Raw genomic sequence first — 14,272 nt, forward strand, 5'->3', positions numbered from 1 at the left:
TTGCTTTTAATTTGTCTTGAAAGCAAGCGCAGAGTCTGCCAGCTTGGGCATGATTGATGGCTTCTGACAATGTGTAGTTACTTACACTTAGAATAAATGCCAACCATTTGAAGCTCTCCATTTTCTCTGTAACTGAGAGTATCCAGTAGAACCACACACAACACGGGATCATATACCATATTTTGTGTATGATGTGTACTTTAGTACTGAAAATCTGTTTACAATATGTAATCACTGGTGCTGGGAGGAACTTTAGAGATCAAGGTTCACATCCAATCTGGATATGGAAAATGTAAATCTCTCTGTTACACCATACGCAAAGGAATAACAAGTGGACTGAAGAAGTAAATCTAAGCAATTGAATCAGAAAACAATTAGGAAACTCAGAGGAATATTTTACCCTTTGACAATATGGGAGGGCCTTCTAAGCAGAGAAGCAAAGAAAAACTTTAAAAAATGGGTTAGCAGATTTCACACCACAGCAGATGCAAAAACAAATGATGAATAAGAGGAAAATGTTTGCAACCTGTAAGGCATAAATGTAATTTAAAGGATCCTTACAAATCAAGGTGAGAGAGAGAGGGTTGAAGGAACTGTAGATATAAGTCTCGAGAGGCATCCTCAAAAGAGATCTGTCCTTTTTGAGCTGTCTGAGGGCCGGCAGGAGTGGGTGAGTTTGATTTGTGCTTCTTCAAGCCAGCAGGAAGAGATTTCAACTCACAAGAGGAGGAGTTTTCCCTTTACCGCTGCCTGGTCAGGTGGTGAATTCTGCCCGGAATTCTGCAAGTCCCAGTTGGGGTGGGGAGGGCCTGGAGTGGAGGTGCCGGATGGGCAGGTGGACACAGTGACCTTTTAAGGCTCCCTCTGTCAGCAAATGCACAGGAGCCTTTTTAAAATGACAGTTAAAGGGCTCACTATAGCTTCTCCGTGCTGTTCTGCCTGGAGCTCGTGGGGTGGAGCAGACCCGACCAGGCATGGGGTGTCCTTCCTCCCTCCCTGAAGAAGTAGGCTGCCTGCTGGGATGGTTTGAGGGGAGTAGGGGGCCCTGTGTGTGCGAGGGGAACAGATGACAGATGTGAAAGGCTCATTGATGCCACGGAGAGGAGCCAGACCTGCTGAGTCTGTCTAGGTCTGCAAGTCCCAGCTGTAAAGCAGAAGAGAGAACTCAGCGACGGCACCGTGATTGAAGTTGGCTGTAAAAACCCTGAGCATCGCTGTTCTCCTTTGGACTTCCTAAGTGGGTGGAATGCTGTGGGCACGTTGCACATTGGCACTGAGAACCCACCTGGGGGTCGGGGAGGGGACATTGGGCTTCGGAGGCAGGCTGACCTGGGTGCCCTGGTGACAGGCAGCATGGCTTGGGTGAGGCGCTCACCTTCTCCACTCTTGTTGGCTTCATCTGTAAAATGGGCGTGGTGATAATGTCCTGTCCCTTCGGGTTCAGAGGCTGAGTGCACCTCAGAGATTGAGCGTGGTTCACCTCGTTTGTGGTAAGTACCTGATACCTGTTAGCTGTTACTGCTCTTACGATTTCTGGAATAGGAAATGGGTCTGGCTCAAAGCTCCGATGTCCCTTTCTCCTTCCTCTGTGCTCACTGAAGGGTCACGTGGAGCAGCTGCGTCTCTGACCCGGAACCGTTAGCAGATTTTCAGCCTGAAAATGCGTAACTTTTAAATCTGAGAATATATTGTCTTATTTCAGGTCCCTTGTATCTTTATACACGAGGTAGTCCTGTTCTTGGTGTGTGATTATTTGTATGAGTTTCTTCATTTTAATTACTTTGTGTTTAAAGTGTGATGTTGATATTCTGGAGGCTGCTGGGGTTTTTTTAATAGGGATTTTAAAAATTAGGTTTTTCAATCATTTCAACCAAAGGAAAAAATTCTTGGGGTATGTTGATGATTTTTTTTTTTTTTGGTCTCAGTATTTAGGATTATCCCCCGTACTTTGCGTTTTTGTGGTGGTTGTGTTTTGACTTGGGGTTGCTCTTGAGAGTGGATGAGACTTGATAGTCTTCCGGAATGTTTTCTTTTTCTGTCTCTTTTTGACACACATGGAAGCATACTCAGTGTAGTGACTTCATTCTTCCTTTTTCCTTCCTTTCCAGTTTTCAATGGTTCCAGCAGGTCATCACGGGAGAAAGAACCTGTTCAAAAACACAAAAGCAAAGAGGCCACTCCCGGGAAGGAGAAGCACAGCGATCACCGGGCTGACAGCCGGAGGGAGCAGGCTTCAGCGACCCACCCCCCCGCGGCCCCCTCCTCGGGCTCCTCGGCCAAGGGGCTCGCTGCTAATCACCACCACCCCTCTCTGCATCGGTCGGCTCAGGACTTACGGAAGCAGGTAAAGCCCGGCCCTGCCGCTCCGGGGACCATGGTCTGGCCCAGAGGGTGCCTGCCTGCCTGCCCGATACCCCCTCCTCATCTCACCAAGTTACTGAAGGAGAAATGTGTGTGGTAGCCTCACGAAATCCATGTTTCGAGGGTTCCAAAAGCAGGAAATGATGCTCAGAGGTGAGGTGGGAGAGATGAACAGTATCTGTGCACAGAGGTGTGCGTGTACACATCTCTTCTGGGAAGATCCATCTGCCTGGGCCGTGGGGGGATTTGCGTTCCTCCCTAGAGGATGCTGCAGGCGCCGAGTGCCACAATCTGTTGAATTGCATGTGTGGGGATATATTAAGAGGCTAGGAAGGGAACCTGCCTCCTTCATTACGCCTCTTCCACCCCACGCGCCCTAGGAGGGCCCCTTCCATCCCACCAGTACTGGGAGGACTTGGTTGTTTCCTCACGTTAGGCAGAGAGCTGATAAGTTACGCCTTGAAACGAGCCTGCAGACTGCCTAGTGCTGTCAGCAGATGATCCTGGACTGTTCATCTGTTCTTCGTAATGTGAGAATTAGCATCTCTCCGCCAGGACTTGTGAGCGGAAGACTTGCGTGGGTGCGCACACTGCTGGGCAGTGTGCACATGTGATGAGGCACAGCTAAGCAATTTGAGTCCTGCGTCTCAGCAGAGGGCAGGTGCACAGTGCTCTCAGTGCCCCCACTGCCCCCCATTTCAGGGTCTGGTTAGATGACACAGATCCTGTTGGGGAAACTCTTAAGAATGGCCTCAGGGCTCAGCCATTGTTGCTGTCACTGTGTTCATGTCCTTCGACAGTGATTTCTCTGGATCCTGGGAGGGAGAAAGGCAGGTGCCTGGAGGCACGCAGTGATGGCAGGTCAGGTGGCATTTTGTTGACCTCTCATGCTCCTGTTCCTCACTCCATTTTAAAGTCAGTGAGCCTTGGAGATCATATCATAGATGAGTTCTCCTCACCCGGACTTTTAACTCAGAGTTAAATTCCCTAGAATAGACCAGAACTGTAATCTGTAAAGACTGATTCAGGGCAAGGTGTGGGTAGACTGAAGAGATTTCCTGACTGGCAGTACTCTAGAATGACTAAAAGGTGGTCATTGTGGTGTGAAAATAGTGAAATTCCTCCTGTGTTGAAGTGTTCTTTAACATGGTCTTTCTCATTCTTGGTAATGTTCGAAGTATTTCTTTCTGAAATGTTAATGTATTCGTACGCAGCCAGACGGAGAAATGTGTGTCAACATACGTATTACCAGGCGCACCTCGGAGATACTGTGGTTTTAGTTCCAGACCACCACAGTAAAGCGAGTCAGACGAATTTTTTGGTTCCCAGTGCATATAAAAGTTATGTTTACACCATACTATAGTCTATTAATTGTGCAGTAGCATTATGTCTAAAAAAAGCAATGTACAAAGCTTAATTAAAAAGTAGTTCATTGCTAAAAACTGCTAACCATCATCAGAGCCTTCAGCCAGTCCTGAACTTTTTTCTGGTGGAGGGTGTTGCCTCAGTGTTGAAGGCTGCTGACTGATCAGGGTGCTGGTTGCTGAAGGCTGGGGTGACTGGGGCAGTTTCTTAAATAAGACAACAGTGAAGTTTGCTGCATTAATTGACTCTTTGCTTCACAAATGATTTCTCTGTAGTGTGCGATGTTGTTTGATAGCATTTTACCACAGTAGAACTTCTTTCAGAATTGGAGTCAGTCCTCTCAAACCCTGCCGCTGCTTTATCAACTATGTTTATCTAATATTCTAAATCCTTTGTTGTCATTTCAACAATCTTCACAGCATCTTCACCGGGAGTAGATTCCATCTCAAGAAACCACTTTCTCTGCTCATCCATAAGAAGCAACTCCTCATCCATTTAAGTTTTATCATCTTACGGCAATTCAGTCACCTCTTCAATGCTCTACTTCTGATTCTAGTTCTCTTGCTGTTTCTGCCACATCTGCAGTTACTTCCTCCACTGAAGTCTTGACCCCCTCAAAGTCATCCATGTGGGTTGGAATCAACTTGTCCCAAATGCCTGTTAATGTTAATATTTTAACCTCTCCCCATGAATCCTGAATATTCTTAAATGGCATCTAGAGTGGTGAATCCTTTCCGGAAGGTTTTCAATTTCCTTTGCCCAGATCCATCAGAGAAGTCACTATCTATGGCAGCTACAGCCTTATGAAATGTATTTCTTAAATAATTAGACTTGAAAGTTGAAATTACTCTTTGATCCATGAGCTGCATAATGGATGTTGTGTTAGCAGGCATGAAAACAACATTAATCTCGTTGTACATCTCCATCAGAGCTCTTGGGTGACCAGCTGCATTGTCAATGAGCAGTAATATTTTAAAAGGAATCCTTTTTTCTGAGCAGTTGGTCTGTTGAGTTATTCAGTAAACCAACCATGTTGTAAACGGATGGGCTGTCATCCAGGCTTTGTCGTTCCATTTATAGAGCACAGGCGGAGTAGATATAGCATAATACTTAAGGGCCCTAGGATTTTCAGAATGGTAAGTGAGCATTGGCTTCAACTTAAAGTCACCAGCTGCATTAGCCCTAACAAGAGAGTCAGCCTGCCCTTTGAAGCTTTGAAGCCAGGCATTGGCTTCTCCTCTCCAGCTATGAAAGTCCTAGATGGTATCTTCTTCCAATATAAGGTTGTTTTGTCTACATTGAAAATCTGTTCTTTGGTGTAGCCACCTTCATTAATGATCTTAGCTAGATCTTCTGGAGAACTTGCTGCAGCTTCTCCATCAGCACTTGCTGCTTCACCTTGCACTTTTATGTTATGGAGACGGCTTCTTTCCTTAAACCTCATGAACAAACCTCTCCTGGATTCAAAGTTTTCTTCTACAGCTTCCTCACCTCTCTCAGCCTTCACAGAATTGAGGACATTTAGGGCCTTGCTCTGGATTAGCCTTTGGCTTAAGGGAATGTTGTGGCTAGCTTGATCTTCTATCCAGACCACTGGAACTTTCTCCATATCAGCAATAAGGCTGTTTGACTTTATCATTCATGTGTTCACTGGAGTCGCACTTTCAATTTCCTTCAAGAACTTTTCTTTTGCATTTACAACTTGGAGAACTGTTTAGTTCAAGAGGCCTAGCTTTTGGCCTGTCTCAGCTTTCAACATGCCTTCCTCACTAAGCTTGATTATTTCTAGCTTTTGATTTAAAGTGAGAGACATACGACTCTTCCTTTTACTTGGACACGTAGAGGCCATTGTAGGGTTATTAATTGGCCTAATTTTAGTATTGTTGTGCTTGGGATAGGGAGGCCCGAGGAGAGGGAGAGAGAACAGGGAACAGCCGGTTGATGGAGCAGCCAGAACACATACAACGTTTAATTACGTTTGCCGTCTTATATGGGTGCGGTTCATGGTGCCCCAGAACAGTTGCAATAGTAACATGAAAGATCAGTGACCACAGATCACCATAAGAAATGTAATAATAATGCAAGAGTTTCAGATATTGAGAGAACTATCAGATTGTGACATAGAGACGTGAAGTGAGCAAATGCTGTTTGAAAAATGGTACCAGTAGACTTGCTCAACGCAGGGCTGTCACAAACCTTCAATTTGTAAAACTCAATATCCTCCAAGCACAGTGAAGTGAAGAGCGATAAAACGAGGTAGGCCTGTGTTAGTCTTAACCTTGAGCTTTCCAGTAACACTCAGGTCTTCACCTGGAGTTGTGTGGAGGAGGTAAGAATCCTCGCACTTACGTTTCCATGGTCGTCAGATAGCCACTTCTTCATCCTTTACGGTGTTATCTTGACATGAAGCGAATGGTTTTAGCGTATTTTGAACATCGCCCACTGTTCCTGAAACACAGACATCACGGTTTCCTGGTGAGAACAGGTGTGCACCGTTGTGGAATGGTCCCCAGCACTGGGTGCCCAATTTTCAGGACCAAGAGCGCAAAGCACAGGGAGCACCATACCTTTGGTTTCTGCGTCTTTGATGAATTGTCCCCAGTCCATTTCAGAGCTGTCGGCTTTATAGGCACTTGTGCAGAACTCTGCCACAGGTGTTTGGTTTATGACAGAGATCAATTAAAAAGAAACCCAGAGAGGGAGAGGATCGATCTGTGGGGCAGGAATAAAGGACTTGTAAGGGGCGGGGCCTAGTGAGGGATGGATATGTGACTCTGTTCACGAAGAATCATAGTCACATACGAACACACACACTTTCTCTTTTTGCACTTCCGTGTATAAGGCTGGGTTGAGTAAACCTCTGGTCTGAGTGGGTGGCAGCTCATCCTTAGCTCTGAGCAGTTGTGCGACACTTCTGGATTTCCCTTCGTAATGGAGCAAGAGGAATTCGCACAGTTGGAAGTAAGAGTTGAGGGGAGCAGAAAGTACCCGTTGCCCTGGGCTTGTCCCTGCCCCCCTCGCTCCATGGCATGCACGTGTGGCCCATTTCACATGCAGCCTCGGAGTTGGGGGAGAGACCCGGGTGCCCCTTACAGAGCAGACTCCCGTCATGTAAGTGTAGGAGCGTGGCTTGCTTTCTGTGTTCAGGTTAGAGTCTGCGGGTTCAAGGGGGGTTCCTCCCATCACCCCCTTCCTCTCTCCTACTCCCCACTGCGTGCCCTCCCTTCCCTGTCTTATCAACCCGGGTGGGATGGCCCAGGGCTCCCAGTTCTAGTTTGGGTCTGACCACAACCTTCACTGAGACTTAAAGGTGATACTTACCCTTCTAGGGCCTTATTGTACATTTGGAACCAGTCATGCCAACTCCTCTCACGGGGATATTGTGAGAAATGAAAGGATAATTTTGAAACCATCAAATCCTGTTAAGTACAGTTGGCCCTCCATATTCGTGGGTTCCGCATTCACAGGTTTTGTATTTGTGAATACAGAGAGCTGACTAAGGGACTTAAGCATCCACGGATTTTAGTATCTGCAGGGGATCCTGGAACCAATCCCCCATGGGTACCGAGGGATGACTGTACTCTGAAAATAAGGTCGGTAAAAGCAGATTGTAGATTCCTTTGTAACTACCTGATGCACATGATTAGAATCTGACCTTTTGTCTTTTCCACTGCATGAAAGATAGGAGCCCAACAGATACTCTGATCTTTAATTTCAAATATGATTAGTTTTCTTATTTCCATCTAAAGGAAAAGGATAAATGGATTACGTGATGTGTAGATGGGCAGGGTGGAAGCATACACTGTTTAGGGGCTGCTGCCCCTAAGTCACTTCACCCTGTTGGCTCTGATGTGCTCGGAAGCACTGTCTGATAACTCGCTCTTTTTACAAAAATAGCCACTTCTCCCACTACCTTGCATGATGCTGTGTATAGTTTGTAGGCTCCACAAAAGCCCTAGACCTGGAGACTTAGAGCGTGTGGACATGCCAGTCACCTCTGCCTTTTTCTCGGTGTGAGGGGCCCTTGCTGGCCCTCTGGTCTTATAATACCAAGGGGGCCGTGTCTGTTGTGATGCACATGCGGTGTAACAGCCTGGAACTGTCAGGGCAGGGGCTGTCCCTGGATGATCCTGTGGATGTGTGGTAGGTGCCAGACAAAGGGGCGAATGATGTTTTCCTTTTCATTTCCTTAAAATGTACCCCAGTTTAAATGCAGTAAAAGACACTAAAAAAATTTAGGATGGTAAAACAAATGACCTTACACCTAGAGAGGGTTTTGAAATGTTTGTTTTCCAAGAGCGACATGAGGAATTTCTCACTTGGATAGAAGTTTGTGTGGTCGGTAAGCCAGGACATGGATTATTAGGCTGTGCCGAACATGGTCACCTCTCTGTTCTTATTTATTCCACTGAGGCTGAGCTGTAACGTGAAGAAGAAAATCCTCGACTCGCGTGGGCAGCCAGCAGACACGCCCAGGCAGAAGATCCACTGAGGTGTGCTACCTTGGAGGATAGGCTTTCACGTTAAAATATACAGGGGTGGCCGAAAAGTCCTGGCCTCGTAAAATTCAGAGAGGAGGTTTAAGCTCTGGTCAAACCAGAGAATTGGGAGTGTTCTTTTAAAGTGCTGGAAAATGATAAATGGACATCCGGAGAGAAAAGCGTCAGAAATCGCCTTAGCTGTAAGAATGTTCAGGGTCTTAGTCCTCATCAGGTTACGTGTGTAGTTTGAATTGCACGTGTTTGTCGCATGGTATTTGTGACTCGTTCAGTTGCCTATAGTGGGAGCAGGTGTTGTAAAGAGATTTGGGGACTCTCCCCAGAACCCAGGTTTTCCTTTTTGAGAATGGGTCTAAACCTCAGCCTTGTCCTGCTGCTTTGGAGAACGTTTGGATGCTCTTGTCCTCCTGAACTTGAGTCTTTGGTCTTCTGCTTAACAAAGGGGCCTGCCATACCAGGAGGTCTTCTCTCCCCTTCCTGAACTCCCTGGCTTGTCCAGTGGAGTTTGTTCATTTCAGCCTCTTTTTGTTTGTTTCTTTTGTGAGGAATGTTTGTTTGTTTTGTGAGGAAGATCAGGCCTGAGCTAACATCTGCCAATCTTCCTCTTTTTTGCTGAGGAAGACTGGCCCTGAGCTAACATCCGTGCCCATCTTCCTCCACCTTATATGGGATGCCTCCACAGCATGGCCTGACAAGCGGTGCGTCAGTGCACGACCGGGATCCGAACCGGCGAACCCCGGGCTGCCGCAGTGGAGGGCACGCACTTAACCGCCTGCGCCACCGGGCCCACCCCTGCTTCTTTTGTTTTTTAATTCAAGTTTTAAAGTCCAAATGGACTATCCCCAACCCATGAATGTGTCTCGAGCTCCCTAGCTGCTTCTGGGTTCTGAAAGGATGAGCAGAGGCATCTGACTCAATGGCTCCCTCTAGTGGGAGATAAGAGCTTGACAATTGAATTTTGGTTGAACTATAAGGACAGCTTTCTTGACTAGGACTGGACTGTATAAAACCTCATGGCTGTGGGCCTGGGGTGACCTGAGCACCAGTGATGGGTGGGTGGTGGTGGGCCACGGAGAACAAGCTGCAGACACTTCGCTTGCTGCAGAGTGGGGGAGTTGTGAGAAGTGGGATGCCAAGTCAGAAATCCACACCAGAGCTGAGAGGAGGAACAACTTGAAGAGACGTCAAGTTATTCAGCTAAAATGTTTTTTTTTTTTTTTTTTTTTTTTTGCACATTGGAGGGTTCTGCCATAAGCTAACTTTGTGTTAAATTCGCCAGTGAATTAAAGTGGCCTCTCTCTACTGTGCTCAGTGTAAGCACCTTCTCAGGATGTACAACAGTGATGCCGCGTGGTGAGCTGGCCTGGTGACCTGGGCGTTTGGTTCTATTTGATAAGGTGGTGGTTCGGGGAGACCCCCCAGTGGCAAGGTAAAACAATGCCTTCCCCCGTTCCTTTGTTTTCTTTGCTACCAATTAAACATTGGACCCCTAGAGACAAGTACAGGACAAGGAATAGGCATCTATGTGTTAGACAGGTGGGTCCTGGGTTGCTGGTTCTGGTTTGTCCCTAACTTTAGGGCACATGGCACAGCTGGTGGGACGGATTGATTCCTGTGTTAGCTCGTCAGCTGCATCGTGGCCTCTGCGGTTTGGCTTACAATACAGGATGAAGAGGAGATATGGTCAGTGCAAGATGCTCTTTCCAATCTTTGTAATCTCTCTATAAATTAAAGTTCATTGTTGTAACGGGTTATGAGGGGGATACATTTAGTCTTTGGACTTATTATATATGGACATGCATGTGTAAGATTTGGGTGGACACTTTTGAAGATGGTGGTATAACAGTGGGGAAGAAAACGAATAGATTAAGTCATTCTTCTGATTGAGTGAGTTAACTGCACATCTTGGCAAAAAGCCAGTATTTAAGTATAGAAATATGTAAACAAGGAGGGGCTTCTTTGCCATTGAAGATGGTGAAATACTTACATAGAATTCCACTATGCAGAGAATTTACCTGCCTGCACCAGAGGAGCCAGGAGGTCAGGTGCCCCCTGCAGCCAGGATGGACAGACCTGAGGGCCCTGCACTCTTGCTAGAGGTAGAATCTGAGAGATGTGGAACTCGGGCTTCCCGGGCTCCCACAGGTGATCAGGGATGCTGGGGGAGGGTGGGGCCAAAATTTCTGTGGGAACACTAAGCCTTCTGGGGGCTTGCCCACTGATCCCCTTTCTCTGTCCTCACCAATTAGATCAGAATCTGGGGGTTACACTGTGGAATCGGCATTGTTTTCAAGCTCTCCCAGGGATTCTCAGGGGTCCCAGGTTTCACAAGGGCTGAACTAAACTAAACCTTTGCAAGAAGTGAACTGTCTTGTGGGAGATGGTGATGGCCTGCACCGTGGAGTGTTGGCCGTTTTCACGGGAGATCCCTCATCTTCAAGAAGAGATTACACTGTATTGTGCAATCTGTTTAAGTTGGAACTGGGTAAAGAGTTGGAACAGGTTGTACTCTAAATGGTTAACCGAAGATGGAGGCCAAAGGGGCATTGTCTTCCACGGTCTGGGAAATGGAGCCTTCTCTGAAGATACTGGATCCCTGAGGACTTTCTAGTGTCTTGATGATGGAAAAATCTCTGTATGAGCCACAGCAAGATTTCACATTTGCTTTTGTTGTTCTAAATGGTTTGTTTTGTTTTCAGTCAGTGGAAGAATTTGAAAGAACAATTAAAAATTAGATTTGCATTCCTCACCATACCCCTATTCTAAATTAGTGGTACTTACCATGGAAAATTTGTCTTTGCCGCCACCCCTGGTTTTATAAATTTGTTTTTAATTTATTGTTGCCAGACTGCTGGGTTTTTGTTTGTTTTAATTTCCCGTTGTTTATTCCAGACCCTTCTCTTTCCCACCTGATCCTGTCAGTCCTGCAAGCAGTGGAGGACCCAGGCTGTAATCCTGGGCCTTCCCTTCAGCCTCTCCAGTGGGGCCCAGGACCTCACTGAGTCCAGACCAGAAGTCGAGGCTGGCTCACCAGAAACCTGACTCACTAAATGGCCTGGGGTTTGCTCATGGAGTATAGTCTCATACCAAGAATTGATGGCTTTGATCAGATGTGTATAATTACTGACGTATAAAGAAATAAAGTCTCGGTGGCTTCTTTCCTTTTTCTGTTTTCAGAACTTTCTGCTAATATTTAGTGTGTCCCTCGATGAGCAGCCTCAGCATCCCCTGGGACCTTGTCAGAAATGTAAATTCACAGGACCTACTGAATGAAAAACTCTGGGGGTGAGGCCCAGTGATCTGCTTTGACAAGCTTTCCAGGGGATTCTGAGAACGCCTGGTTTGGATACCTGCCGGAAGGATTTTTGTTTTTGTTTTGTTTCTTACCTAAGCTAACTGTGCAGATTCCTGGCCTGGGCCTAGTGCAGAGGTCACTAAGACTCAGGCCCTGTCCCCTGGGCACCCAGCTGCTTGTGTTAAGGCAGCTGCACGGTTTGTGGTGGCCCCGGGTGTTGACAGGAACCAGCTGCTTTAGGTGTCCTCTCAGCCCAGAGGTGGGAGGCGCTTCTGGGTGACTGCGGCTGGTCAGCTTTCCTGACCATGGAGCGCAGGCTCCCTCCACCCTGTCACCTTCCTCTCGGGGTTTTGGTGAGAAAAGAGGGCTCTTGTTTCTGCTTTGTGTCTCCCCATAATCATGTAATTTTTAGTCTGCCTCTTTTGGAGGCATTGGTGCTTGCGGAACCCTGGAATCCCTGTTTTTCAACTCATGTTGCAGAGGAGAAATTGATACCCAAGACATTGACATGTCAGAGGCCTCTGAGAGGCGCAGTCATGATGCGATGTCCATCCAGACCTGCCGGCCCAGCAGTAGCTCCTGTCGTGGGCCCTTCCTCGTGCTCTGGAAGTTAATGCATGTCTGGGGTCCACCGAGTCACTCTGGTTTCTCTTTATAAACGCGGGTGACTTGTGTGTGTCGCAGAATTACCCTGTTGTCCAAGCTGTAAGTCGGCCCGTGCAGAGAAGCTGCTTCTGATGACCAGTTCCCGTAGAACCAAATGTGGGAGTTGGTTGAGGGTGGGAAAATAGGAAACACCTGTGCAGGCGAGGCTGGGGCATGTTTTGCCTCAGTAAAGAGGTCGGACGCATCCATCGTACTTGGGAGGCACTGCCTGGTGTCCAGTCTCGAAGATGTCAATAGTCAGCCACCACACCTCTGGGCTTTGCCTGCGATTTGCATCAGAGCTGAACCACATAAGTGCTCTTGTTCTTTTCTTGCCCATGGTGTTTTTGTTTACTTTTCTTAGCACATAGATTTTAAAATTCTGTGGGCAGCTTGTGCTTTTATGGGGCGCACACCAAGAATAGCAAACATGTGCTTTCTTGAACAGGGATATAAAGGTCTGAGTATGTGTGTCTATCTCCTGTGGTCCCAGTGGGCAGGATCTTGCTGTCCTGAATGTTACTCACCTGAGACAGGTGATTGGCAGGCACGTGGAGAGGTCCTCATTGTGAAACATCTTATTGCCTGAAAGAGCCGTGGGAACAAACATGAATGTTAAAACACACCCAGGAGACCCCACTGGGCTGCACCAGTTCTGGCTGTGTGTTTTTGTGCAGGAGGATAGGCACACAGTCGTAGAAAGATTCTGAAACGGAATATCGGAGTTTAGTTCATGGCTGGGCATTTTGTTAGCTTTGCCAGTAACCCCACGCCCCCTCGTCTCAGAGCAGGTGCTGGCTCTGTGTGGTTACCGGCGTGTGGAGGTCACCTTCTCAGCAAGTACTAATTCTGCTTTTTCCTCTCTGCTTCTCCTGCTGCCTCCCAGGTTTCTAAGGTAAATGGAGTCACTCGAATGTCATCTCTGGGTACAAGTGCAACCAGTGCCAAAAAGATGCGCGAAGTCAGACCTTCACCGTCCAAAACTGTGAAGTACACTGCAACGGTGACGAAGGGGACTGTCACATACACCAAAGCCAAGAGAGAACTGGTCAAGGAAACCAAACCCAATCACCACAAGCCCAGTTCAGCTGTCAACCACACAATCTCAGGGAAAACTGAAAGTAGCAATGCAAAAACCCGCAAACAGGTGCTATCCCTCGGGGGGGCGTCCAGGTCCACCGGGCCCGCCGTTAGTGGCCTCAAGGTCAGTGGCAGGTTGAACCCAAAGTCATGCACTAAGGAGGTGGGGGGGCGGCAGCTGAGGGAGGGGCTGCGGAATTCCAAGAGGAGACTGGAAGAGGCCCACCAGGCGGAAAAGCCGCAGTCGCCCCCCAAGAAAATGAAGGGGGCGGCCGCCTGTGCCGAAGCCCCCGGCAGGAAGGCGGCAGCAGCCCCGGTGGACAAGGCCCCGCTGAGCGGCCCCGGGAAGAAGGATGTGCCCGAGCGGAGCGCGGAGCGGACCCGGCCAAAGCGGGCCACGGCTGGGAAGAGCACGCCGGGCAGACAAGCACACGGCAAGATGGACGGCGCCTCCTGTGAAAATCGTTCTACCTCGCAATCGGAGCCCTTGCACAAGCCGCACGACGCGTCGGCCAGGCCCGAGAAGGGGAGCGGCAGGGCCGGCTGGGCGGCCATGGACGAGATCCCCGTGCTCCGGCCGTCGGCCAAGGAGTTCCACGACCCGCTCGTCTACATCGAGTCGGTGCGCGCTCAGGTGGAGAAGTACGGCATGTGCAGGGTGATCCCCCCTCCGGACTGGCGGCCCGAGTGCAAGCTCAACGACGAGATGCGCTTCGTCACGCAGATTCAGCACATCCACAAGCTGGGCCGGCGCTGGGGCCCCAACGTGCAGCGGCTGGCCTGCATCAAGAAGCACCTCAGATCTCAGGGCATCACCATGGACGAGCTCCCCCTCATCGGTAAGGGCTCTCCCCGTCCTCGGGGGGGTGGGCTGCTCGGGCTGCTCCGCTGCTCAGGAGGAGTTGGAAGCCCCTTTCTCCAGGTCCTGGGTGTTTGTGGCAGGGGAGGGTTGGCGTTGGGGCCCATGCTCTCCTAGCTGGGCCGTCACGTGCTGCCTGGCCTCCCCCTGGGGGCCAGGGCAGAGTCT

The 14,272-nt window shown here is 48.5% G+C and overlaps 1 protein-coding gene across 9 annotated transcripts in view; it reads left to right on the plus strand.

The window, feature by feature from the left end:
* Positions 1 to 14,272, plus strand: part of JARID2 (jumonji and AT-rich interaction domain containing 2) — a 260,738-nt gene that overhangs the window by 219,166 nt on the left and 27,300 nt on the right. For all 9 annotated transcript variants that reach the window (XM_087438035.1, XM_087438036.1, XM_087438039.1 and 6 more), the window contains 2 exons: positions 2,109 to 2,344; positions 13,052 to 14,084. In XM_087438035.1, coding sequence (XP_087294161.1) covers positions 2,109 to 2,344; positions 13,052 to 14,084 — 1,269 coding nt within the window. The remainder of the gene's footprint in view (positions 1 to 2,108; positions 2,345 to 13,051; positions 14,085 to 14,272) is intronic.

This window comes from Ceratotherium simum, chromosome 13, assembly GCF_057802395.1.
Source record: "Ceratotherium simum simum isolate JZ-2026a chromosome 13, ASM5780239v1, whole genome shotgun sequence".
NCBI lineage: Eukaryota > Metazoa > Chordata > Mammalia > Perissodactyla > Rhinocerotidae > Ceratotherium > Ceratotherium simum.